Source organism: Plectropomus leopardus, chromosome 7, assembly GCF_026936395.1.
Source record: "Plectropomus leopardus strain MGB_pleo_1.0 chromosome 7, ASM2693639v1, whole genome shotgun sequence".
In the NCBI taxonomy this organism is placed as follows: domain Eukaryota; kingdom Metazoa; phylum Chordata; class Actinopteri; order Perciformes; family Serranidae; genus Plectropomus; species Plectropomus leopardus.
Window position 1 is genome coordinate 10,274,479 of NC_142182.1, and position 25,937 is coordinate 10,300,415.

The 25,937-nt window shown below is 42.1% G+C and overlaps 1 protein-coding gene across 8 annotated transcripts in view; it reads left to right on the plus strand.

Annotated features, from left to right (window-relative positions):
- Positions 1 to 25,937, plus strand: part of frmd4a (FERM domain containing 4A) — a 133,785-nt gene that overhangs the window by 20,391 nt on the left and 87,457 nt on the right. For 3 of the 8 annotated variants that reach the window (XM_088079882.1, XM_088079879.1, XM_088079881.1), the window contains exon 1: positions 23,356 to 23,615. The exons of 2 other annotated variants lie outside the window; for them this stretch is intronic. In XM_088079882.1, the coding sequence (XP_087936008.1) occupies positions 23,463 to 23,615 (153 nt within the window). In that variant the 5' untranslated portion in view covers positions 23,356 to 23,462. Of the gene's footprint in view, positions 1 to 3,517; positions 3,978 to 23,355; positions 23,616 to 25,937 lie in introns of those variants that run through there. 3 more of the 8 variants (XM_088079892.1, XM_088079880.1, XM_088079888.1) reach the window with 2 other exon arrangements.

A 25,937-nucleotide genomic window follows, 5' to 3' on the forward strand; every position in this document is an offset into this window, starting at 1 on the left:
CATCTGTGTCTGTTTTGTGTGCTTGGTGTGTGTGTGTGTGTGTGTGTGTGTGTGTGCTGTGATACAATCATATGGTCTGATGGCGATGTTCCGTGTGACGTGGTAAATTGTCTGATGTGAAGTGGACCGAGGAATGTTCTCCTGTGGGAAATCTCCTGTTTAAATATGCTTTATAAATGAAATACATGGCTATAAATTCTGTTCATGGAGATTAATTTTAATTAGATGTTAATCATCTCAATGATTGTGAATACTGCACCACATTTCACCTTCTCGACCCCTGATCCGTGTTTTTGTTCACGGCCAACATCCATGTTTGTTTAAAATATTTGTTGATGTTTTTTTAAAATTCTAAATGGCAAGTGCCCATGTTTCAACTCGTTTATAAAATAGTCTTATGTTAATTTTTTAGGACACACTGACATTCTGATTCAACATCGATCAAATTTGAAACTACCTTTGCTGCATTAACACACACACATAACTGTATAGGGTGACAGTGGCCAGTCCACCTGCAGGTTGAATGTTATTGATCTCGTCCACACATTGTCGTGCTGAGATGTCTGTGTCGTCCAGGCTAGCCTGCGATCAATGCTGCTATGCGACAGCAGTTTCCAGTCTATCTGTTTTTTTCATCGCTGCAATGGTTATGTGACGGTGTAACGGTTGCCGTGCGTTTTCAGCTTGTCAGCACTAATCAATCAGCAGATTATTGACCAGCTGCTGTGGTGGTCCAAATGTAGGCCGTGTTAACAGCAACACTTTAAAGGTGCAGTTCACCTCAAAATCCAAAATACATGTTTTCCTCTTACCTGAAGTGATATATGTTAATCTAGATTTTTTTATATAAATAAATAACTAAAAAAAAAGAAGAATACAATAAAATACAATTTAAAAAACCCAACAGCAACTACTCACTCAAGATAATCCACAGACCTTGTTTTGAGCACCTTCAGGTAGGAACTACTGTATTTTCTTATTACTAAAGTACACTCACCAACCATATCAACACACAGACACATGGACGAGAGGCTTGTGTCCTCTTTAATGGAGCTGTTCACTAAGAGGTGCGAGGTGAGCTAGTAGCAGGAAGAAAATAGTTCCTACAGGAAACTGCTCACAACAAGGTGTGTGAATTATCTTGAGTAACCGGGTCATGATTTCTGGAAAGAGACATTGCTGTTGAGTTTTTCAAATATACATTTTATGGCACTTTAAGCACCACAAGCAGAGTGCCATCTGGTTATATCTCCAACACTTTGAAACTCACATCAAAACAATCTAGACCGATCCTACCTATCACTATAGGTAAGAGGAAAAATATGTATTAAATGAGACGGATGGTCCATTTAAAATCATCATGAGACCTATTTATTTTCTCAGAGAAGAGAAAGAGTTAATTTTTGAACTAAAACATGAAGGTGACAGTGCGATAGTACAATAGTGTGAAGTTCTGTAGTACCCAGTGGTAAGGATTTGTTATACTGTGCATAAAAGTTAATCAGGGATCCTCAACGGTAGTGTCCGTCGTGGTTAATTTGGTTAATTTAATTCTTTTTTTGTCCTATCTAGGTCAATACAGAGAACCCAGGCTAAAAATAAGTGAGAGAAAGGAAGAGAGAGCACTTTACTTGGTGTCATGCAGTCCAGGCAGTGAGGCTCGTTGTAGTCACCTGAACCACTGCTGTCTCCTCGCTATATAGTTAGATCCCACCACTGCAACTGGAAAAGGCAATCAGCGCAGAAATGCACCCAGTTTTATTTATTTATTTCAGTTTTTTAATGGTCTCTCTGCTTCTCTGTGCTCCTACCCTGATGGACATTGTTGCTATGGCAACGGCAAGATGCAGCTCGGAGCAGAGGTGATGATTTGCCCGTGTTTTTATCCATTTAAAAGGAAGAGCATTAATACACACTTAACAGAAACACACACACACAAAAAGCGTTTCCAGTGGCACTCAGCCATCCCTCTTAAAGGGATAGTTCTGATTTTTTGATGTGGTACTGTATGGACTACTTATCCATAAACAGTACATCACAAACAGTAGATGTAGTACAAGTGTTAATTGTTATATTAAGAATATTTTTACTGCTTTGCTTTAGTGTCAGACAATTATTCCAACGGGGAAATGAAGCCGTTATAATGCTCTGTTAAAAGCCAGATTCTACTGAGAAAAATAGTAATTTTATTTCACTGAATACAGGAGCTGCTGATCTACTGCTGCTTTGATCAGTTAGTTCGTTTGTGTTGTTATGTGACTTTGGCTTTTTAGAACGTTAATTAAGATTCAGTAAAGTCACACAATAACACAAACTGCCTAACTGACAAAAGCAGGGGTAGATAAGCAGCGACTGTGTTTAGTGCGCTAAAATGACTGTTTTTCTCAGTGGAGTCTGGTGGTTTAGACGTGAGCGGTAGATGGGGATCTGAAGCTGTTGTCGACTTCCCCGTTAAAACGGGCTGTCTGACAAAAAGGTAAAGCAGTAAGAGTCCTTTTAATATAGCATACACTTAAATTATATATATATATATATATATATATATATATATATATATATATATATATATATATATATATATATATATATTTTATTTTTTTTTTGCTAAGACTTTTTTTATGTGGCTAAAATATGTTGCTGCTGATCTCTCCATAGCAGAAGATTGCTCAGCTTCCATGTCAGTACTCCAGCCTGCCTCTCTATACTGGAGCGGGCTGACTGACATCTACTGTAGGTAATGCACTGATTCTACCCCATTTGTCCCCACTTCAAAAAATCTGCACTATCCCTTTAATTTTGCAGTTTTTCTTTTATAGCAGCTCCAATACATGCAACAGGTCAGAAACCTACAGTCAACAAGAAGAACATGGCATCAAACCAAACAGCCTGTAGTATGTCAGGTGACCTGTTATGTTATGAGTTCAGGTTATGGCGCAGCTGCAGCCGTATGAGCGTGGGTATGTTTGTAAAGGAGGGACAGTGTTTGAGTAAGTGTGTGTGTTGGTGCATCTGCACGTTTGAAAGGGTGACTCATGCCTTGTATATTAAGAGAAAAGAAGGTGATAAGGATGCTAGGCGATTAAGAGCCACTATTGTCCGGGGGGACAATAGTGGCCCGGAGAGTGCCCTCTCTTCCCTTTCTCTGTGTCTCTTTTGGTTTCTTTCTCCGTCTCTTTCACACACACACACACACACACACACACACACACACACACACACACACACACACACACACACACACACTATAAATGTACATTTTGTCTGACCCCTCGGCTTGGGGCTTGGGCGGGAACAAGGAGTTGACAGTGAGCAGGAGGACGGAAAAAGAAGCATTATGGGAAGCTGAGAGGGTGAGAAGGGACAGACGGAGAGAGAGGAGGAGAGGGAGAGGAGAGGAGAGGAGAGGAGAGGAGAGGAGAGAGAGAGCACAAGCAGGAGAGCTGTACCATGAAAAAAAAAGACCTGCAATCATTTGCCACATTGAAGGGAACGAATGTAGCTGGAGGCAGTGAGGGAGAAAGAGAGAGAGAGAGAGAGAGAGAGAGAGAGAGAGAGGGAGCAACGAGACGCCAAAGACAGAGAGAGAGAGACAGAGAGTCCATGGACACATTAAAACCCACACAGCTTTATAGGAGAAGATCACACACCAACTGACAGGTCAGCAGTGGAAGAAGGAGAAGCACCAGGACTTTGGCATTGCCATCTCCTCTCCTGCTCCTCACTGTGTGTCCCTGTGTGTGTGTCACGGACACATACACACACAGGCTCTCTCTGTGTGCCTGTCAGTGCGCTGGGCTCTCTGGGTGGGTAGGGAGCTGCGTTGTAGAGGAGATGTTCGCTCTGAGGATGAGACAGCGTTTCTAACAGGATCTATTTGCGGGCTGGGGATAATACACTGACACAGCTGAGGGGACCCGAGCCCACCGCAACCAACCGAATCAGCCATGGAGGGACTGCTGTCTCCAATGAGGACGCGGGTAGGTTACCATGGGGATCACAGAGCATCCCAACTACTGCTTCCTCCACAGGAATCCATCACCAGAATGGCATATAGGGACATAGCATGCCCTGCAAGCCGCTGGCTGAGCTGCTGAAATGAATCAGTCCGTGCCGCTGTCGCCGTGGTGATGCTCGAACTCGAGCTGAGAAGTTTCCGAGCTACCGGCGTTGCTAGGGGGGATAGGCAGAATGCTGGGAGAGTGTGAGAGAGACAGGAGGTCTCAGATAGTATATAAACATATTTAAGCACTGCAGAAAATGTAAACAGTTTCAGTTTGCATGCAAAGTGTATGCATTTGTGTGTCTGTGTGTGTTTGTCTGTGCACAGATTGAGGGGATAGTTTAGATTTTTTTGAAGGGGGTTTGTATGAGGTACTAGTCTATAGTAAGTGTATAACTTACTGTAGATTCAGGCTGGAGTCCGTCATGGAAGCTAAGCAATGTACTGCTGATAATGGGGGTCAGCAACAAAACCTTTTTTAGCCACCTAAAAAAATCAATCAAAAAAATAATAAATCAATATCTGTTTAGTTGTATGCTAGATTGAGTGTATTTCTACCACTTCACCTTGCCTGTTTAGTTGGGGAAACTGTTAAGAGCTTCAGGTCCTCGGCTATCTTCTTATCAAAGCTGCCAGACTCCATGGACAAAAACAGTAGTAACAGCTGCCTTGATCAGTTTAGTTAGTTCGTGTTACTGTGTGGGTTCGGTGAATCTGACCTAATCCTGTTAAATGCCAAAGTCACACAAAAACAATGACTGATTGAGGCAGCGGAAGGCTAGCAGCTCCTGTGTTCTGCAATTTGAAATCACTGTTTTTTTATATGGAGTCTGGCTTTGAAGAGAGCAATGTAACAGCTACATTTTCCCGTATTTTGATCTCTGTCTGACATCAAGGTAAAGCTGTGAAAATTGTAAATATATAATATAAAGCGGGATCGATTTTTTTTTTACTTGGACCTTTTTTTAAGTGGTTTAAATTTGTTTTGTTGCTGAAACCAACATAGAATAGATTACATTGGCTTCCATGTTCATCTTCCACAGACTATGGATAAGTACCCCATACAACCCCGCTTCAAAAAATCTGAACTATCCCTTTATCAAGGGTTTGCTTTAAAAGAATGACTCAGTGTTACAGAGTGGTGCCTCTGTCCCTTCAGTACAAACCACTGTCCTTTTGATTTAGGATAGGGAAAAAACGAGTGGAGAAGGATGTGCAAGGGAGGAACTGGGTTCAGTTTGTACAGTGAACTGGGTGAATTTCTGAAAGTGGCGATTCACCATTGTTCTTGTGATGCATGACCGTCTGTGTTCGATAGCTCGGTCTAACACGGGAGCTTTTAGGTTGATGCCTCATTGTCCTCAACAGCATCTGTCTGACAGTGAATGTCTGTGGCTGTGCCGTGCTGAAAAAGCTAATGAAAGAAGAACATGATGTGTGTGCGTGTGTTTCTGTCAGAACACACTTGGTTATTTGTCTGTATGCATGTGCCTGCATGTGACATCCAGCGCAAATGTGTGGACAGTAATGGACCCTGAGAGGTATCTCCCTCCCAGTTGAGATTTGAGATGAAAACCTGTTTGTTCTAGCTGGGATTTTATGTGTGATATATATTATAGTGAGAGTTATTGTGTGTAATGTGGTAGAGAGGGAGAGTCAGCTGGATAAGGAGAGCACTGTAATATTGAAGCTGTGATAATGTTATTAATATTTATAAAGGTATGATTGCATTTTTGGCAGGAGAGGAGAGTGATTTTGTAACTGTTTCTTACAGTTATTTCCTGACATAAATCATTGGATACAATACAGACCCAGTTTGAATCGGCTTTGCACCCTAATATATAATTATTTTGCTATTCTTTCAAGTTCAAATAGCTTTATTAACATGAACAAAAATGTTGTTGCCATTCACAAAACACACATTACATATATTCATTACTTAAAGAAAGAGTAAGTAGAAAAGGCTGTGTGAGCTGTGAGGAAATGAACTCTGGTTATATGTCTTTGTGTCAGTTGTCTCTTATGCTGTGGCATGCATATGCATAACATATTTTGTTGCCTTTATGGCACTGACACTATTTTCTCCAAGTAGATGCTGCTTTTTAATCTGGTCAGAGGGTTTGCCTTCTTCCCCTTCAGCCTGCTCTCCCTAAGAGGACAGAGATGATTTCGCAACCTGGCTCTCTCTTATACATCCCCTCTTCCCCTCCCACTCCTTATTTTATCACCACTGGTACAGACCTATACAACCAAAAAATAAATCCTTGATGCTTCCTCTACCAACTATGTGAAAAATTGCTTCCATTTTAATAGTCTGTTTGATCATATTCCAACATATAGAATTAGTTAACCCTCTATGGTACGCACTATGATCCCAGTTGGTAAAAAAATGTTTGGGGTGTTTTTTTGTCTTAAAATAGACCAAGTAAACATAATTAAGAGACATTTTCAAAAAATATTATTTTTTTAGTAGTTTTTAGGGTTCGTTGCCATATGGCAACACCGTACCATAATGGAAAGTAATGAAAACATGAGTTTTGTTTAAAATTGTATGTAACATTTATTTTAAAACTCATGTTATAGTATAAACAATCCCCAGTAGCCTGAACAGGGTTAGGGTCAAGATGTTACCCATTTTACACTCTCTTACTGGTAATACCTGTCACTTCACTTTCATCCTCACTGTCCTCCCTCTCCTCACTGTCTCCATTGCCCTCACTGTCTCTGTCCTCACTGTCCCCACTGTCCTCATTCTCTGGCTCATAATCTTCATCGGTCTCACTGTCTTCATCACTCTCACTCTGTGTTTCCAGCAGCTCATTTTCCTCGTCACTGAATTCTTTGTCATCTTCACTATCATCTAGTGGGAGGGCTAGTTCAGCCTTTTTCCGCGATGTACCATAAAAAAAATTTGCATTCATTCTGTAAATGGAAGAAAGATGTGTCAAATATCATCATATGCAATGTGGAAAGGACTCACAAAGTGCATTATTATAGTTTAGAGACTATAGAAGATCAGTGTACACCAATGCAATTGCAAAGTAGGCCTATAACTAAATACAAAATGTTATCAACATGCCAGGCTAGCAATCCATAATGGTACGGTGTTGCCATATGGCAACGTACACATTTTTAACATTTTCTATTATTTATTGATTGACTACAGTGCAAGAAACTACATGATAATGAACTTAACTAACCTATTGTTGAGTGTATATTTTTTTTCCCATTGAAAAACTTCAAAAACACTTTTTTGTTGAATTTTAGGCGTCAAATGGTGAGGCTCCTCCCGTCCATGATGTCTGCAGAAAAGGGTTTCAAAATGGCCTATAGAAAGTAATGTGACAAATTTAAACACTGCAATTGGTTTACTTAGAACCCCACCTCTTTTTTAATGCATTGCATCATAACTTTGAATGTATTATCTGTGTGTAGAAGGCTTAAAATGGGGTTGTTGCCATGTGGCAACGCTGTACCATAGAGGGTTAAAAAACCATATAGTGACTCCTACACAAGCTTTGAGGAGATGTGAGGGTGCTGAAAGGGTTAAAGCACTGGGATGACCTGATGGTGTTTTCACACACGAGTACCCACGTCTGCTCACCTCTCCTCCCTCACCTTTACCACTCGTCCTTCTTCTTCTCTTCATTTCATTGCCCCCCCACACACACACTTTTCCCTTGTGCACAATGCGCTACACACTCTCTTTTTTAAGCCAAGCCTGTCTCTTTGCCGCTTCTCCGTACTGTTTGTCTGCCCACCTGCCCGTCTGTCTGTCTGTCTGTCTGTCGGCCCCCTCGCCGTGTCTTTGGCAGTTAACACGAGCGCTGTAATTGGTATTTGCAGATCGGCCCATGATCTAATCCAAAGAGGAGTGTTAGCGGGCTGTTTGGAGATAGACTTGGCTTCAAAGTTATGGCGTGGAATCAAGCCTGCCATATCTGTGCTGTCTGCCACCCTGGCCAGATTTACCCAAGAGCTGTGGGAATCGCTTTCAATGACTAAATGACTTTTGCATTTATCTTCATCAGCCACATTGAGCTTCACATGCCCCACAGTCGATCTGTGTATCTCAGTTCTGGCATCAAAGTCACTTTAGTAGATTTATGTGAATGAATCAGAGCATAATGAGCCAATGCAGGAGTCTCTCAAAGTTTACACTGAATAAACTCGCTTTAATGTGCTTTTTCTCACCCTCTGAGATAAAAAGGGGAATGTAGTAAAAACAGGAACTTTGATATGTTTTTTTCTTACTATCCCTCAGTTTACTTGTAAACAGCAGCAGAGATGAGAAAAGTAAAGAAAAGAACAAAGTAAAAGCGGAGCAATGTCGGGGTGTTTCTCAGTGGCAGCGGAGCAGTGTATACTCACAGCCAAAGAGCACAACAGCATCTTTAGCAAATCTGAGCAAAAATTACTTCAAAGTTTATCTTCTGCCTTCAAATAAAAGTGGTGGCATTTATGGCTGTTTTTTCCTCATATAAACTGTATTCAGTGGTTTTCACATGTCCAAAGACGAAAAAGAAAAAAATCGATTTCTTCTTGTCTTTGTAGGGCAGTATGCCTCTAGGTCTCGCTTCGGGGATACACAAAAGGTGACCTCAACCCCAAGATAACAGACAGGGAATAGCAATAGCCTGTAAAAGCTGCAATACTCCTAATCCCCATGCTCGCTAAAATGGGGAAATTGTGCTGAGATGGCTGTGTAGGCTATCTAGTGGACTTTAAAAGGAGTCGTACTTATATCTCCTCAAAGCTCCCTTTCCTCTACCTCACTCTGGCACGTTTTCTATTTTTTCCCCTGCTCTTTGTATTGCTCTTCCTCTCGGTTTCTTTATTTAAGATGACAGTAATGGGCAGTGAAGCAGGAAAATGAAATAAAATAAGCATCAGTGAGCTGTGCGTCTGTGTTGCCTTTGTTACATACAACTAAAAAGCAGGTCAACACGACACACACAGAGCATGCAGAGCAAAGTTAGCATTCCTGAGGGAATCTCAAAGAAGTTGCCAATTTGTTATCCTCAGCGTCCATAAACTTTGCTCACGCACATTCCTCATCATTGTATATTATTATATAATCTGTCTTTTTGTCTTTTTAATGGGATGTTATAGTATTGCAGTCAGGACATTGCTTCACTAAGACATTATTGCACACTGTTTCCACATCTCTTCTCTGCTTAACTGTGCTCACTATCGGCTTCTTATCTTTTTGAGGCGAAGATGAGAGAGAGAACAGATTTAGACAGGCAAACGAACCGAAGACACACTCAAAGAATCTAAAAGTGAGAGATCAAGTTCCCTGTCGGTATCCCCTGTTGTATGTAATATATGCATATAGGTCAGTAGACCAAGGAGCTCTAGCTTCATAGAAATCTTTCTCTGGAGAATATGTGCCGTACAACACATACATACGGCACCTGTTCTACACAAATCAGTGTGTGTGTGTCATCTCTCTCAAGTCAACCCCTCCTGTGTGTTAGTGGATCAATAGGGAGAAGTTATCAAGAGATTAACCCCGTCAATGCCCCATCAATCTAATCAGAGAGAGTCCTCTGCTCCTCCCTGTCTCCTTTACTCCATCATGCTCTCACTCCTGTCGTTCATCTACTGGCTCCCTCTCTTATTCAGCACAGTGTCACCACCTCTCGTGTCTCTAGCCTCATTCCTCTTCAGGTCACGTGTGTGCACATGCATGTGTGTGTGTGCCTCCAGCTGCCCATGACAGATGGAGCCATTACAGAAATGGCCGAGGGCTTGGACATACATGCACACTTATCCCACAAAGACATATTTATTCTATTAAGCATTGGCCATCACACATACACACACACACACACACACACACACACACACACACACACACACACAACTCACCTTCCCCTCGTCTATATGATGCTTTGGCTCCACGTCACCACATGCAAACTGTCACAAACATCCTAACTTGACATCAGTCTGACTCATTCTCCCTACCCCAACAGCCCTACAAGCCCTGGGTACCACATGTTTTTTTGCCCCTTCCCCTTCGCTCCTTCCTTTACCCCTCTGTCCATCCATCCATCCATCCATCCATCCACCTGCTTCATTAGTGGGCAGGCGGCTGTCAGGATGCTTAAGGTCAGGGTGGCACAGAGGAGAGGACGAAGCAGCCAAAAGGGAGGTGACCAGACCAACATCCCTGTAGCCCACCGCCTCGCTGCTTGGATGAAAATAATTAGGAGAGAAAGGCAGGGCTGGTGGGGTTTGGATTTGCAGCACAAGGTGGGGCTGTCTTTGGCAACCCACTCAGACACTGAGACACACACACACACACACACACACACACATACACACACATTCAGTACACAGCAGGTTGGCTGGCAGCATTTAAAGGCCAAAGTAAGCAGCAAAAGGGGGGATGTCTGGTGGCTGGAACCACATGAGGCACATGCAAACATACACACATGCGGAGGCGCACACACACACACACACACACACACACACACACACACACACACACACACACACACGCACACACAAACACAAACACACAAACACATATTGTTAAGTCCCATCTCCCAGCTGTCATCTTAGCCTACTAAGTGCACTGTCAAGGGCAGTGTCTATTAGGGACAGTGCAACGATAGATTTTATGTTGCAAATCACCATTTGATGTGATTTAAATATTTAAATTTAAGTAACAACAAATGAAGCCCAGCACTCTCAATTTGGAATAAAGCACGGCTGCACAATTATGGCCAAAGTGATAATTCTGATTATTTTAAACAGTACTGGGATCATGATTATTCATTGTTTTTAGTGACAAAATATGTGTATTGCACTTTCACTTTTACCTTGTGCTACATTCCTGACCATTAACAAATGTTTGCATCAAATTTAGACTTAAAATAAGATTCTTCTTCACCTGAATTCAGAGCATCTCCTATGGATACGTAGCTGCTGCAGACACAAGTCTCGCTTTGCATATGATTAATTCTCCCTTAAGTCCGAAATACTTCCAAACAATGAGTGATGATGGTTGATGAACTGATTATTTTTGTTTTGCATGGTTGCAGTCCCAACAGTCAGGAACGTTTTTCACAGGCTGTCGCTACAGGGCGTATATGTAGCGTCAGCTCTTCATAAGTGGAGACTGGCTGTTAGTTCAGGAAGTGCTTGATTTGATATGCAGCAGAGTTTTATGAGTGGAGCACACAATTTAAACGACAATATCGCAGTCAATCATGTTCATTTAATTGCGGGAAGCCAAAATTGTGATCATGATTAATATTTGATTAATTTGCAGCCCTAGAAGAACGCATATTTTACTTACACTATAATGGGAAAACCATCATTATTTGGTGTTAATAATTGAGCCAGGTGAAATTATTAAAACGTCTTTGATGTGCCTGAGCTCATGTAGCTAAGCAGCCACAGTGTTATGAAGCTAATTATAGCTAATAATAGCTTCATTAGCTTCTGACCTTTCCATACAATGTACATAAAGTGAACAAGGAACATTTTCATCCCAACATTAGACTCACACATCTGTTGGGACATAAATCTGTGCTTTCATGACACACCGGGAGGCAGATGAAGATGAAGAGAAGCAGAACTGTTGCTTTATAGTGTAAGATGCAATCAGTGGGATGCCATGTAGAGAGAGATCCTTCCACAGTTCCCCTTTTGAAGCTTTTCATCTCTGCCACACATCTCCACTTTCCCTATTTGAAGATGTGGCACTGCATGTCGGCCATACACCATCTCTGATTGTGACTGTTAAGCCTGTGTGTGTGTGTGTGTGTGTGTGTGTGTGTGTGTGTGTGTGTGTGTGTGTGTGTGTGTGTGCATGTGTGTGCATGTGAGCGTGCCCTGCTGTGTCAAGCATGTCAAATGTACTCTTGTCCCCTTGAAGAGGCCCGAACGATGAGATCAATCAGAGCGCAAGTGAGCAACCAGAGAAGCAAACCAGTGATGCACTTAATGTTAGGTGTTGTCATGGAAACACAGGCTGCCGATTTTCCACTTCATTGCCTTCTATCAGTTGACAGGCATCTTTTTTTTTAAATGATTTTCCAAGAAAGGCGATGGAAAGAGGGTTGGAAAATTAGTCAATTGTCCACAAAAATAGTTAGAGGACACAGCATGACATAAGGATCGTAATGAGAAATTCACTGTAACGCCGTGCTTCAATAAATGCACTCGTATTTGTGTGTCAGTGTTAAAACCATGCACTTTAGATTAAAGCGCCTCCAGCAGTCTTATTATGTATTATTGACTCTATCTGTGTAATTGCATAGAATGGATAGTCCCAGGAGAGCTTTCCTTGTACTGCTTTTAGCCTTCGGAGGTTCAGAATGGCAATTACACTTTCCTATATTGGTATGTAATCACAAGCCTACACACACACACACACACACACATACACAGACACCTTTGATGAACGAGCAGAGGATTGGTAGTGTCACTCTTGCGACAAAGGGTGACCCTGCGTTGAACAGGTACCATACATCACCCTATCAGAAGATCAACCTAGCACAGACAATTTTACGCATACACAAATACGCATGCATACACTCACACAGGAAATAGGAGTTTCTTTCTCACCCTTGCCCTATTATTTCCTTATCTATTCCAGTCACACGCACTTAAGCATTTCCTTCGCTCTTTATTGTGCCATTTTCACCTCAACCCCACCAGAGACCCACCATTTCTAGCCCATTTCTCCCCTCTTTTAAGCCAGCCTGCCTCCATCTCTATACGTCCTCCCCTGGGCTCTGAACTGTGACCTCTTTGCACAAGCAGAGAGGACGCTGGCAGCAGTCACTAGCAGCGCTCCTGAAATTTGATTGGCTGACCAAGCTCAGAGTGATGTCAACACTGTCCTGAGGGGAGTGAGAGAGGTGTGTTGTAGAAAAAAAGAGGATAGAGGCAAAAGAACAGCGTGTATTGCTGTACCTAATGTCTGCGGTGCTAAGGACCTCCATATCAACAGAAAAACACGCCGTAAAACAACATTTAATACTCACAGCTTTTTCCAGCAGCAATTTTGCTCGTCCAGCTCTGACCTATTCTCATGCACTGAGGGATACTGGCTCTATTTCAATTACAAATGCCGCCTGAAGCACCAGGTAGTGTGGAGGAAAATCACTCCCCCACCACTGCAGGGACTCAGGTTCGATCCCTGGTTGCTGTGTTTCTGGCTACTGACCTGGGTGCCCCTTTGAGCATAATTGGCAAAGTAGCAGGTACTAGGAAACCACAAAGGATCATATCATTGTAACTGCCATGAGCTACTACTGGTTGGCTGGGGCGTCCATTTAGAGACAGTCACTTGGACCTCCATGTGTTACTGCCTCTTGGTGAAGCTCCTAAGTGGCAGATGAAAAGAAGCAACCTGTGAATCCATGTATATCAGAGTTCTGTATCCAGACCAACTGAGGGAGTTATTAGTAATGAAAACTGCAGTGCACAGGGAAAAAGGGAGAAAAAAAACACAAAAAAGAAAAAAATGCTGCCATTTTTGTCTGAAAAAGGCAGCATTAAAGCAGCATTTAGGCATTGTCCTTTTAGAAACTTTTCTCAGCTCTTGAGGATTGTAAAAGACAAAATGATAAAAGTGGAACATTTTGTGACAGAACGCAGCGTTACAGATTTTACAGCTCATTTCACTTTTGTCTCATTCTGTAGAAAAGCATTTTTTCTCTCCATAGTTTAGTCAGTTTAAAGTGCAGATAGCATGCACAGATTTTACATTTGCACTTTTTATGCTCTAGTGCACTAATGTCTAATTCATGAATTACATACATTCAGCTGCTCAAGGAGACAAAGACATTGAACACTTTCACCTGTACATACATGTGCACACAAAAAGTGCATACCCTCAAACACATGCATGCACACTGGTCAATTTGCATGCTCCAGTAGATCTGCATGCACAGGTCATATATGCATATGCACATAAATGCTGCCACCAGCCTTATTGATGTAGGGTTGTCAGCCTCCAAGCAGCGAGATTGGATAGATGGATGGATGACTAGATGGATGGATGGATGGATGGATGGATAGATGGATAGATGGATAGATGGATGGATAGATAGATAGATAGATGGATGGATGGATGGATGGATGACTGGATAGATGGCTGGATAGATGGATGGATGGATGGATGGATGAATGGATGAGGGGATTCTTCAGAGCTGTTCCTGATTTTCAGCTCTTCATTTTCTGAAGCATTAGTCCATGACACCAAAGGCAGCTTTGTCCAGCTTTGGTGATCTTATTGGTGCTGCTCAGAGGAAAAAAAGCAGCAACATGCTTGTATATGTCTATCTAACATTGGCCTACACTAAGGGATTGCTTGCAAAGTGTGTGTGTGTGTTTGAGTGTGAGTTTTTTAAATTGGTGTAATGTTATAGCCTTAGTTTTTCAGGTGTAATCATTTATTTACATTATTCATGTGCATTATACATCACCAGTGTTTATTTTAATTTACTTTATTAACATTTTATTGTTATTTTTTTTTATTTGTTTTTTATTTTATTTTATGTTGTTTCAATTTTGCTATGTGAAGCACCAAATCACAATATTTTTACCGATTTGACTTGCCATCAGACAGACTTTTTCAATTGAAAACTGAAGCCGTTATCTCAAAGCCGCCAGAGTTCATTGACAAACTAATATTACTCAGCAGAATATGAAAATAGCTGGTCTACTTTTGCCTTGATAGGTGTGTAAGGTAAAGCTGAAAAAATATTCCAAAAACAGTGTACACGTTAACTGATACTGGTTTTTTTAGGCAAGTCTTTTGGGTGGCTAAAATTGGTCCACTGTGTCTAACTTATATGTTACAGTTACAATTCAAAACAATTGCCAGTTGTCTACACAGAAATGACTGTTGTTGGTGTGATGTCATGGTGATTTGGTCTATAATTCAACTGGTATGGGGAAACAAACCATTGATTTTCCATAATTTCAAGCTTGCCCTCTGTCTTCCCTCATCAACAAAGTGTACATAGCGCTATGGGTTTTATTGGACCCTTCCTGCCGGATTTTTTCCTCTCATCACCAATCCATTTCTCTAGTTATGAACGCTTTGCAGTGGTTGCCAGGTATCCCATTACCACCCCTCTCCCATGTGTAGACAGCTGCCATTACGCTGAATTAAACCCAAATATGAAATCAAGGTTGCCAGATTGATGCTCATCCATCCTCCGAGGAATACTTACATCATCCTAAGTGTCTCGCTGACCCTCCGTGCTCTCATTACCGCTTGTTAGAACAATTAAATGTGACGTGTGTCAGATTTATAACTCACCCCTGTGTGTGTGTTTGTGTGTGTGCATGTACATGTGTTTATTTTATTCTGAACAGATGTGAGCATCTGCCAGTGCAGTTAAGGCCATTAATACATGTCTAGAGGTGTTTGTATGTCGATGTGTCTGGTTTTCGGCAGCAGCTGTTGTTATTCGCTGTGTACTCTGTTTGTACATGCACTTCTGCAAGTTGTCTTGCATATCTGATTTTAAATATACATGTGCATTTGTGAGACACAAATAGTCTGTGACTATGTTTACATGCACACTAACATTCCACTATTCTTTTTGATATTATGATATTCTGAATTTAAAACAACAGTGTATTCTGTTTGGTTATTCCAAATTAAGCACATTCCGACTAAGACGTGTGGGATATGCTGGTGTTATTCATGTTTTAAGAGCATCCCTTGGACGTGTTTACAGAGCGATTGGAATATGTATGTTTTTATAGCGGTTCGTAACACTTGCATGTCTACGGTTATCTCTGTGTGTTGTCATGGACGTGTTGTACACAAACTAAACATGGAACACTGGAACATTCATTTTCAGTAGTGATGTAAACAGCTTGGTAGGAATACTGTCTGGTTCTGGAAAGGCATTTTGTGCACATAAACCTTGCCAATATGGGTGTCTTTTTACAGTTGGGAAATGACTGGAATTTCTTGCTTTGTCTAAGATGCAGATATGTAAATTAACATATACTTAAAACACACACCAACTCCGCTCCACTAGGTGCGCCTGTTTTCCAGGCTGCGCTTTGTATGGCTTTCACATGATCTGGGTCAAGACAGAGCGGGTCGTCTGAGATTAATTTCACCGTGCGGATAAGATGAAGTCTAGATCTTGTGGTGATTTGGCCTTATTTGGTTTTGTTGCAACCTCAGGTGACAACTGAGGACTTGTCCATCCAGGTTTAGTTTTTGTACCTTAGGTAGCAGCAGGCACATGCTTGATTGCACCTGCTGATTGGGTGATTTGGATCAGCTTGTGTGCAGCTGTGTACTGTGATCTCTGCTTTTGCTCTGTATCTGGTTTGCTGTGAGACATGGATGAGTTTGGTAAGTTTGCTATTTTTGGTTAAAGTAAGAAGCTAAATAGCAAATTACTGTTAAGTTCTGAGGGTTGAGTTTTGTGTCACTGAACTGTCTTCCTGGTGGGAACTAAGGATGCACGATATTAGAGTTTTGCTGATATCAGATATGCCGATTTAAAAACAACCAATATCAATATTTCCACTTTTATCACCAAGCCTCTAATGTAGTGGAATTCACATCATATTATGCATACTCTTATCATGATGGCCCACCAGCCATAAAATACAATGCTTTTCACTGTATGTAATAATTATTCATTGTGCAAAATAAGAGAAAATACTTCAACTTCGGGTTGATACTTTATACAAGTTCACTTTGTCAATTGAAAAATAAATATTGACTTGTGATATCGGCAGAATTCAGCATGTTTACCAATGTATAATCTTTAATTTAAAGCCAGTATCTGCCAACACTGATAACGTGTTGATGTTATCGTGCATCCCTAGTGGAGACTCTGTTTCTGTGGGATGCTGATATAAATTTCCTACATGCTTTGCATTGATCGAATGTCGGGATTATGCAGAAGTTCATATCTTTTCTTTGCTGATGTGTGAGCTCTCTCAACACTTCCAACATCAGACACTACTTTTTCCTTCATACAGGACATACTTTAATCCACATGTTGACACTTGTGTATGGATCTAACAAAACTAAAGCAGTGCCTAATGATTTGTATAGTAGATAATAAAGAGGTGGGTGCCACTATCAATCTCATGTTGGAATGTTGTCCTACAAGTCCTGAAGTGGGTGCAGTTGGATAATTATTATTTATACTGGTCTTGGATAAAAGCCATTTCAAAAATAATAGTGCACCTTTGTAAATCATAATGTAGTTTTTGCTGTGGCAAAAGTTTCCCATAGGCACTGATCCAGTTCTGTGGTAATCAGTGTGTTGCAACTTTCCAGTTCAGTTGTGTCTCTGTGTGAGCTTGCACCCACTGTGCCTGTTTATCAGTGTTAATTGTATGGTTTTGCAGTGTGATGCTGTAAGACATGTGGCTTCCGTGGGAAAAAAAAGATTTGTCTGAATTCCTCTTAAGTCCCCTTTCATGTGCCATTTCTGTAACTGTATTCACCTTTATCACTTTTCTAAAGCTTCTCACCACTGTCTTGCTTTTTATAGTCTGACCACCAGAGTGCGCTGTGTGATGGGATTCCCCTTTTCTAGCTCAAGGCTTACCTAACTCATGAATCCAAACACTTAAAAGTCCAGTTGGGTTTCACTCTCTGAAGAAGAGCAGGCCTTCTTGGCTGTATGTTTTAAGTGGTGTCTGTACTTGTTCCTGTAGCTCTTCAGTAAAGTGTGGGTGGAATTTCTCCACAGTAGTGAGTGAGCGTTGAGAAGGTCAACACTGGTGATGGAAAAACTCCTGACTTGAGATTCTCGGTTGTCAGAGGCAACCGGCCTTTTCCTCGCCATGTCCTGTCTGATGTATGGAGCCAATAAGCGGAGACCTTCAGCTCTAATGAGCAGCGGTCTGCTACTCTGCCGCTGTGTGTGTGAGCACTGGCCGTTTGGCCCCAATAAACACAGTTTTATTGGACAACTCCACAGTTCCTCTCATCCGTCATCACAGCTTTCTCAGAGACACATGGGCTTGTGGAGAGGACCAGGTGGCAGAGGAGGAGAGTGTATGTGTGTGTGTGAGGTGACCAGAGAACGGTTATGTGTATAATTAATGACCTCATCCTGCTCTTCCTGCTGTCCAAAAGGGGGGACAATGAACGGGCGAAAGAGAAAGAGCTGGAAAGCAAGTGAAATCAAGAGAGAGAAAATGACAAGAAGGAGTAAGGGGAGGACAGAGAGGGACAAAGAGACTGAAGGAGGGAAGCATATGTTAAAGGCTGCACTTGATAAATAATGAGTTTTGTCATTGACCGAGTGACCGTCCCATTACCCCTGCTGTCTACTGGAGGGGCTATTACATAGGATCTACCCCCCAATAAATCCTCCCTCTTTTTTCTGTCCTTCATTTTTCATGCACCCAATCTTCAGCTCTTTCTTGCGTCTTTTCTCTGTCGTAGCTTCAGCTGCTCCCCTGTTCCCATGGCAATGATGCGAGCTGAATGTAAATAAGTGGTAAATACCAAGGGACAGGATCCTGGCTTGGAGTGAAACCTAGGACTGATCAAGCCCTGCCTGTCACAGCACATCTTTTTTCTGACTGCTGTGGAGGTGAGGAGAAGCAGCAAGGACAAAGGCAAGAGAAGGGTGGGAGGTGACTGGTCTGTCTAGCAGGGGGCCTCAAGAGGAGGCTGTAGCCTCAGGGGGTCAGTCTGGCCCCCCTCTGTCAGGCCCCTGTGGTTTCTTCGACATCCTCCGTTTCACATGTGAGGCGTAAATGTTTGTCATGCAGAGTTGCTGACCATCAGTGCTTAAAGTAATCAATTTAAAACTGTTAGAGCCACTCTATCATGTATTTTATACTTGGTAAAAATGTTTGTATTGGTATATGACATATAATATATTTTCTTAATTTATTAGGTTTACATAACAGTGTCTGTGTGTTTTGAGTGGTGTATATTAGTTGACAAGTTTACTTTTGTATTACTTATTACAATGTTTCTGTTAGACTGCGGGCTAAGCTGTTTACCACAGCTATAGTTGTGCGCATGACAAATGAGGATAGGATGACGTCTTGCTTGGAAATGGTGAGAAGACTGCATAGGTGCAGATCAAGATACGTTTTTTGACCGCGCTTTATCTTGTAGAACATGCTTCATTGCGTATGAACGTTTCTTTTTACTCTTTTATGTGAGGAATAGGATGTCAAGTCGGTAGTGGACCAGACAAGATGTTATTTTGGATGGACTTTGCCTGCAGTTTTTTTTTTTTTTTCGTGTTTCTTGTGAGTATTTGGATTTTACAAACTGGAGCTGGAACACGTGTCAGAACCGGGACACCTTGCAGACTAAGTGGCCTAGGAACTATGGTATGTTGAAACGGCCGCTATAAAAACCATACAAACAGAAACTGCACTGCTGTGATTCTACATTTTACCTTCACAATGATGAGAAGGATGTCCTGGAGTAATATCAGGAGGTGGAGATCTCCTCAAATTACGCCTGTCTTTCCCAAGGGCTCTCCTCCCCCTCTTCTTCCTCCTCCTCTGCACGTTAACAAAGAAAATCTGCTTGAGTCATTTGACCAGCGTTCGGCATTGGTTTGCATGGTGCACCTGTCAGAGGTGTGGGGGCCATCTGTACAGTAACAAGCAGCTTAGTACCATGCCTGCAGCAAGAGGTGGAGCTGGCACAGTCTGGTTTGGGTTACTGCACTCCTGGGAGAAGGAGTACATGTGTGATGTGGGTGATAGAATGAGAAGGTCATGTTGGCTCATTAGAAGAACAAGGAAATGCAAGTATGAGTGTATGTGTGTGTGAGTGTAATGGTGCGCACAGGTGCATCCTCTTTGTACTTTGCATTTGTTTGCGCTCATACTTTGTTAGTTTGTGGTTTGCATGCCTAAGGGATCATAATGATTCATTGTCTATAAAGAAGGAGAGTTGAGTAGTTACAAGGGACTGAGAGGTTTACGAGGGTTATAAGCACAGCTGCGTCCTGCGTGTAGACAAATGAGTCTTTTGCAGAGCTATGAGGAATGAAAACTGTTTGGCTAGAGAGGAAATAGAACAGGAAAACCTACCTAATGGATTTTCGGTCAGCCTCAGAGCCAAAATGATTAGTCTATTTAATTAAAAAAATTTTAGAGCAGTTTTGATAATCACTTAGAAGTGCATCATCTGGTTACAACTTCTCAAATATGGCGATGAGCAGTTTTTGTTGTTTTATTTTATTGTTCAGAGAATATTTTTCAGTTCTGGGTTGTCTTTGAACACAGGAAGTAATTTGATGAAATCACCTTGATGCATAGGGAACAATAATGGGCACTTTAATCTATATTCTGACATTTTATAATTTGAGCAACTAATTGGAAAAATAACCAACTTATTAATTGATAATTAAAATAATCGTAGTTTATATAGGACATGAAATAGCAGCACTGGGGCCTATTTGATGCACCCCTAAATGTGTGCAAACAGACACTCATATCTATAGTAAATAATCTGTAGGGCAGGATTCAGTACTGTACAAATTCTTAGAGCTGCCCCCTGAAAATCAGTCAGAGACCAATTAGTCGACTATGTTTAAGGCTAACTTGGCTTGTTTACTGTATTACTGCCGTAGTCACCCTTAACATCCAGCTGAACCCTGCTCAAACTCTAAAACTCTGTACGAGAAAAAAGGAGGAACAGTCGAATACTCGTATTGAACAAATAAAATTCAACATAATTCTGAGTTGCACACAGCTCTACAAATTCTGTGTACATTATTAAAGCCCTGAGACATACACAAACACCCACACACACATTAAATTGTGTTAACGCATGTTTCCCCCTTTTCCCAGATCCCAGTATTCCCCCCTGGGAGTACAATCATGTATAACCCATTTCCCCTCATGATCTGGCCTGTAAAGATTAAATATGTAGCCGTATCATCAAACATTTAACGCTCACGCTGCTACAAATCAGATTCCTAATCGTGTGTGGACTTTGGGGATGGGGACTCACGTGCATGTCTTGATCCTAAGTTGATGTGAGTGTGCTGTTTGCACGCTAGAGTAATTCATAAAAGTTGTGCAGACTTGCTGGCAGATGGGCATGCCTGCTTACCAGAGTGTTAATTGTTAAATCAGTGTCAGGGAAACAATGTTTTCTTATCCACTTAACAGTGTCGGTGGGTATGTGTGCGTCTATCTGTGTCTATTTCTGTGCATGGCGTAGGCTGGGAAGCCTCCTCGGCACTGGGTAAAGTGGGCTAAGTTTACTGGGGCAGAAAATGCTGGAGCGTGACTCAATCCAGCGCCTTCATACAACCAGCCTCGAAAAATATGCCTCTGTCGCATTCTGTCTGCTCAGTGCCTCTCAGACGCACACTCACTCTGTGGTGAGAGGCCTGTATGTAGGACAGGGAAGACAGAAGCAAAGGTCGAGTTTGAAAAGGTTGAAAGTTTGTGTTGAATGGATGCCTTTTGATCCACCTGCATATCAGGTATTCTATTCATTTTCTACTCAAATATTTCAAAGGAGGTTTGCCCTGGTTAGTCTGAGTATGAATGGGTCTGACTGAAACCCAAGGTGACTTTCACTGCAGCAAGAATGACATAAGATAGTAGAGTGCACCTGCCTCTCTCTTCCCTTACAGGCCTGTCTAGAAACCCCCCCCACACACACACACACACACATCCATACACACACGCCTACACTTAGAGAGACACACAAATAGAGAGCCATTCACTGTAATATGGAATGACAGATTTGGGGTGCGGAGTGACACAGCAAAATTCAGATTACTAACAGTGCTGCAGAGAGTGACTGAGCAGAATCCCTTTCATCTGCACTTGCTGTCCTTCGTCACTCGAGGCTGACAAAAAAAGCCATAAATGGAGACAAAAAAGCAGGAGACATAACAACTGACAGCAAAAAGATAAAAATACTGAAAGACAAAAACCCACTTACATTAAATAAAGATATGGTAATAATAATAATGTTTAAAGGCATAGAAAGATGCAACAGCAGGATAATAAACTCACAGTTTGACATACAGCCAGAACAAGAAAATGACAGGAGAAGAGAGACAAATGCCAAATGTCTGGTAGTTGGTTCAGGCATGACAGGTGGAGCTCTAGATGAGGAGTTAGGCAGACTAATGTTGGCAAATAAAACCTGCTGTAGTGCACTCAGTTTTAACAACACGGTCTCACTCTGAAGTCATCGTGATGGTGGGTCAGTGACCTTCCACATCAGCATATGATGTTTTAGGTATCCATCTGAGTTCGGACTGAGAACGGGTTTAGTAACCGCGCAATATAAGGAGCGTGAATGCACTTACAAGGTTGGCAGGGCAGGAGGTGGATGGGTCCAACAAACAACCAACTTTCATGCAGGAGTCTGGAGTTTGTGTCATGTGTGTGTGTGTGTGTGTGTTTCTACACTTTTACATGTGCTTCTTTTGCCTCAGTCTAACCATCCATAACATTGGTGCCTAATCCCAACCATCGTCAACATGGGGACTGTGCCACGTCATCCCACCACACGAGCATTTGTTGATATCAGTCATCCCGGAACAACATAGGTTACCTAAAACGCTATAGGTTGACATGGAAGGTCACTGACCGAACGTCACTATGTGACGACTTCGGAGTGAGAACGTGTTAATTTGAAAGCTACAGTGAAGACACAGACATTACATTAAACTAGATGACCTAAGGCACGTATTGGTAAGAGCCATGTCATAATATCAGTCAATACTAATGACAGGAAGGGGTCGTAATAATGCTCCAAAGTTGCACTATAGGGCGGCATTAATAATGAGAGGGGAAAGGGTGGTGCAAAACAGGTGAGGCACTTCAGATAATGTTTTAAACACTGGGGAAGGGGTTTATGATTTTTTATTTGGCTTAGGGGAGGGACAGTTAACTTTAGAAGATTGTATTTTTTATTCAAAACTCACAACTGGTTTTTAATACCTCTACTCTGGTAAATAAGGTACAGTTCCTTACCATTTTTCAAGACTTTGTATTTAATATCTCCATGCGGTATTGTTTGATTTGATTGATTTTTTTCCTATATTCATTCATTAGCAAACTTTGCCAGAATTCCTAATGGCTGGCCTGCATACAGCGAGTCAATAAACCGAGCCGATAAGGTGCAATGTGACGCAGACTTGCAGACTTAAACACCTACTCCTGCAGTGTGTAAGTGTGGCAGTAAATCCTTTAGACAGTTAGCTGCAAACAGGTGCTTAAGAGGCTTTATCAACATGTCTGGAATTGATACTATTTTTGAATGTGTGACTGTGTGCGCAGACCTCAAACCACTTGGAAGACTGCCTGCAGTTTGATTAGCACATATCCCTGTTTTCCAAGCCAGGTGGACATCACCATCAATGAGGCTCACACACAGACACACACTGTGCACTCTTTGCTCAAAATTAGAATTAAAGACCAAAACTGTCCGTGGAGCTTTTATGATCAGTCAGAATCAAAGAGGCTTGTTAAGGCCCATTTTGAGATGCACTGCCTGAGCTGCTGCAGCCGCCACCAGTCTGGTGTTCTCGCTGCTTACTGGATTACTGGGACAGTCAAGTTGCACGCGGAAACTGGTGGTGGAGACAGATGGGAAAACTACTCAGACTTAAATTGCTTCAGTGCGATTCTTCTTAAGGTACTGTAAGATGGATTTTTAGCTATCACTAGTAGTCGATGTAGGGTAATTATTTGTTGAATCTGCTACCATTTCATTATGCTTTTATACATACTGTTATTGTTTATTTATGTGTGCATGTTAATGTTCATGAGGCAGTGTTCACAGGAGATTCTTGTGAATCTTTATATGCAAATAAATCTGTACAGAAACGGTAGCTTGGCTGTTTAAACCCCCTCTTTTGTGTAAATCACACAGTAACATGTTTGTGTATTTGCATTTGTAAGCACGTGTGAGTGCTCCGCGTATATATGTGCGATGGAGTATAATGTGCTGTTTGCTTCTGTGTATTATGCAAAGAGGTGAGGTGATATGCAGCTTTGTCTGTGATGACTGTTGTAAATATAATATGACACCAATGATTTTTTCCTCTACCATCACTTACCATCATTAACACACACACACACACACACACACACACACACACACACACACACACAGGATTATACATAGAAATCTGGGTTTTAACCCTAACCGCGCCAGTGGGTCTCACTGGGACGTGCTGCCCGGTGTTGCCTCTCTGTTGGGGGCTAAGCTCCTCACTAATGACGGATGCTGGCTCTAGAGAGGCTACCTGCCGCTCTCGACACTCTTCGCTGTACTCAGACTCCACGTACCACCTGCTTCACAAGTCTTAGTGGCCGTATACTGTCCATCTTCACCATGCTGGAGGGTATTTATAATGCATGAGCGGCATGCAGATGAGAATTAGAGGGATATTTCTGAGTTATTAATGGTGGGATGTTGCATATTCACAGCAGGCAGCATTAGGAGCGACTTTAGGAAGACTGGGGGGCCTCCTGAGAGCAACAAAAGACTGATGGATCTGTGCACTCTATCTTTAACACCCAGTGATGTGTGTCATGGTGTGAGTGCATGTGTGTTTGTGTGTGCACAGAACCACGGCTGTGCGATAGACTCGGTCACACCCCGCTGCTCCTAACCACGGAGGCTATGTGAGGACTGATGGGTTGCTGATCTAGACGACCCCACACCCAAGAGAGGTCAGAGGGCAAAGGTCATTGCCGCTCTGGGTCTGTAGGGTTTAGGAGGAGGGCAGGAGGTGGACAGAAGGGAGAGATAAGATTGAGAGGGATGTCTCTGAGATACAGTGGGGCTGAGGGAGAGAGAGATGAAGCAAGAAGAGAGAAGAGACAAAGAGCAGGTGGATAAAGGTTAAATGTGGGACATGGGACAAGAGGAGTGAAGGGGTTTGATATGGAGAAAAGGAGGAGGTGTGAACATCAGGTACCTACCTACCTTATGATCGGTGGGTCCCTGTAAGGAAAATTTGTTGTTCTGTCACGCTTGTGTTTTTAATGTGTGTCAGTCAAAATGATTTTAAAAAATCAGCAACTAATGTCGCCTTGTTCACACTACTAAACATACATGTAAACAACTACCAAGACGCCTAGGGATCCAATCACACAAACCACTTGCTGGGGTGGTCTGCGACGCAACTGGCTACCTGTTAGAGTCTCTGACCGAAAGCTTGGATTTAAAAAGTTTTTGCAAATATTTAGTGTGCAGATGCTTTTTCTCTGTTTTAATTTGATACTCCATAGCACCACCGCCTCAGCTAAATTTGTAAAGCAGGTGAGCAGTGTTTTTTCTCCATTTTTGGTTTCTTAAAAGGAATCAGGCCTGTTTGTTCATGTTTAAAAGGGTTAACACGTGCTGTGTCTTTGTAGCGTTTTTATGTCACCGATCGTGAAGCAATAATAGTTTTTCAGTAATTGCACTTTATTCTTGCAATGTGTTCTGACCCCACATTTTGTTTAAATTTTGTGAAATAAAACTGGATATGCCTTTATTTATCTAATGTATGGTCCTTGACAAGGAGAAATGTGGACCCGTGGCTGGGCCAGTTGGGAACCACTGTATTATTGTGTTCATTAATATCCTGTTTGTTGGTACAGCCCAGCTAAACTCACTTTCCCCTTTAGCCCCCACTGTCTGACTCTTTCTCACTGTTTCTTTCTTTGTGTAAGTCTGGTTGACAGAGAGAGGGGGTACATTCCACCAGCGTTAACCAGAAAAACAACCCCTCTCCATGGAGCGTCCCAACAACATCCTTCGTCCCTCTTCTTCCCTTCTTTTCTTCCACTTTCCTTCCTCTCTCACTGAATCATTTCCCCTCCACTATGCACCCTTATCTTCCCTTCCACCCCTCTCCTCCCCAATCGGCCCTCTACCCCACATGCCCTGTCCTCTGGAACCCCCACCCGCTCCTTCCCATCGCTGTTACATAAGCCTCCAGTCATAGATCCAGGCCATATCACT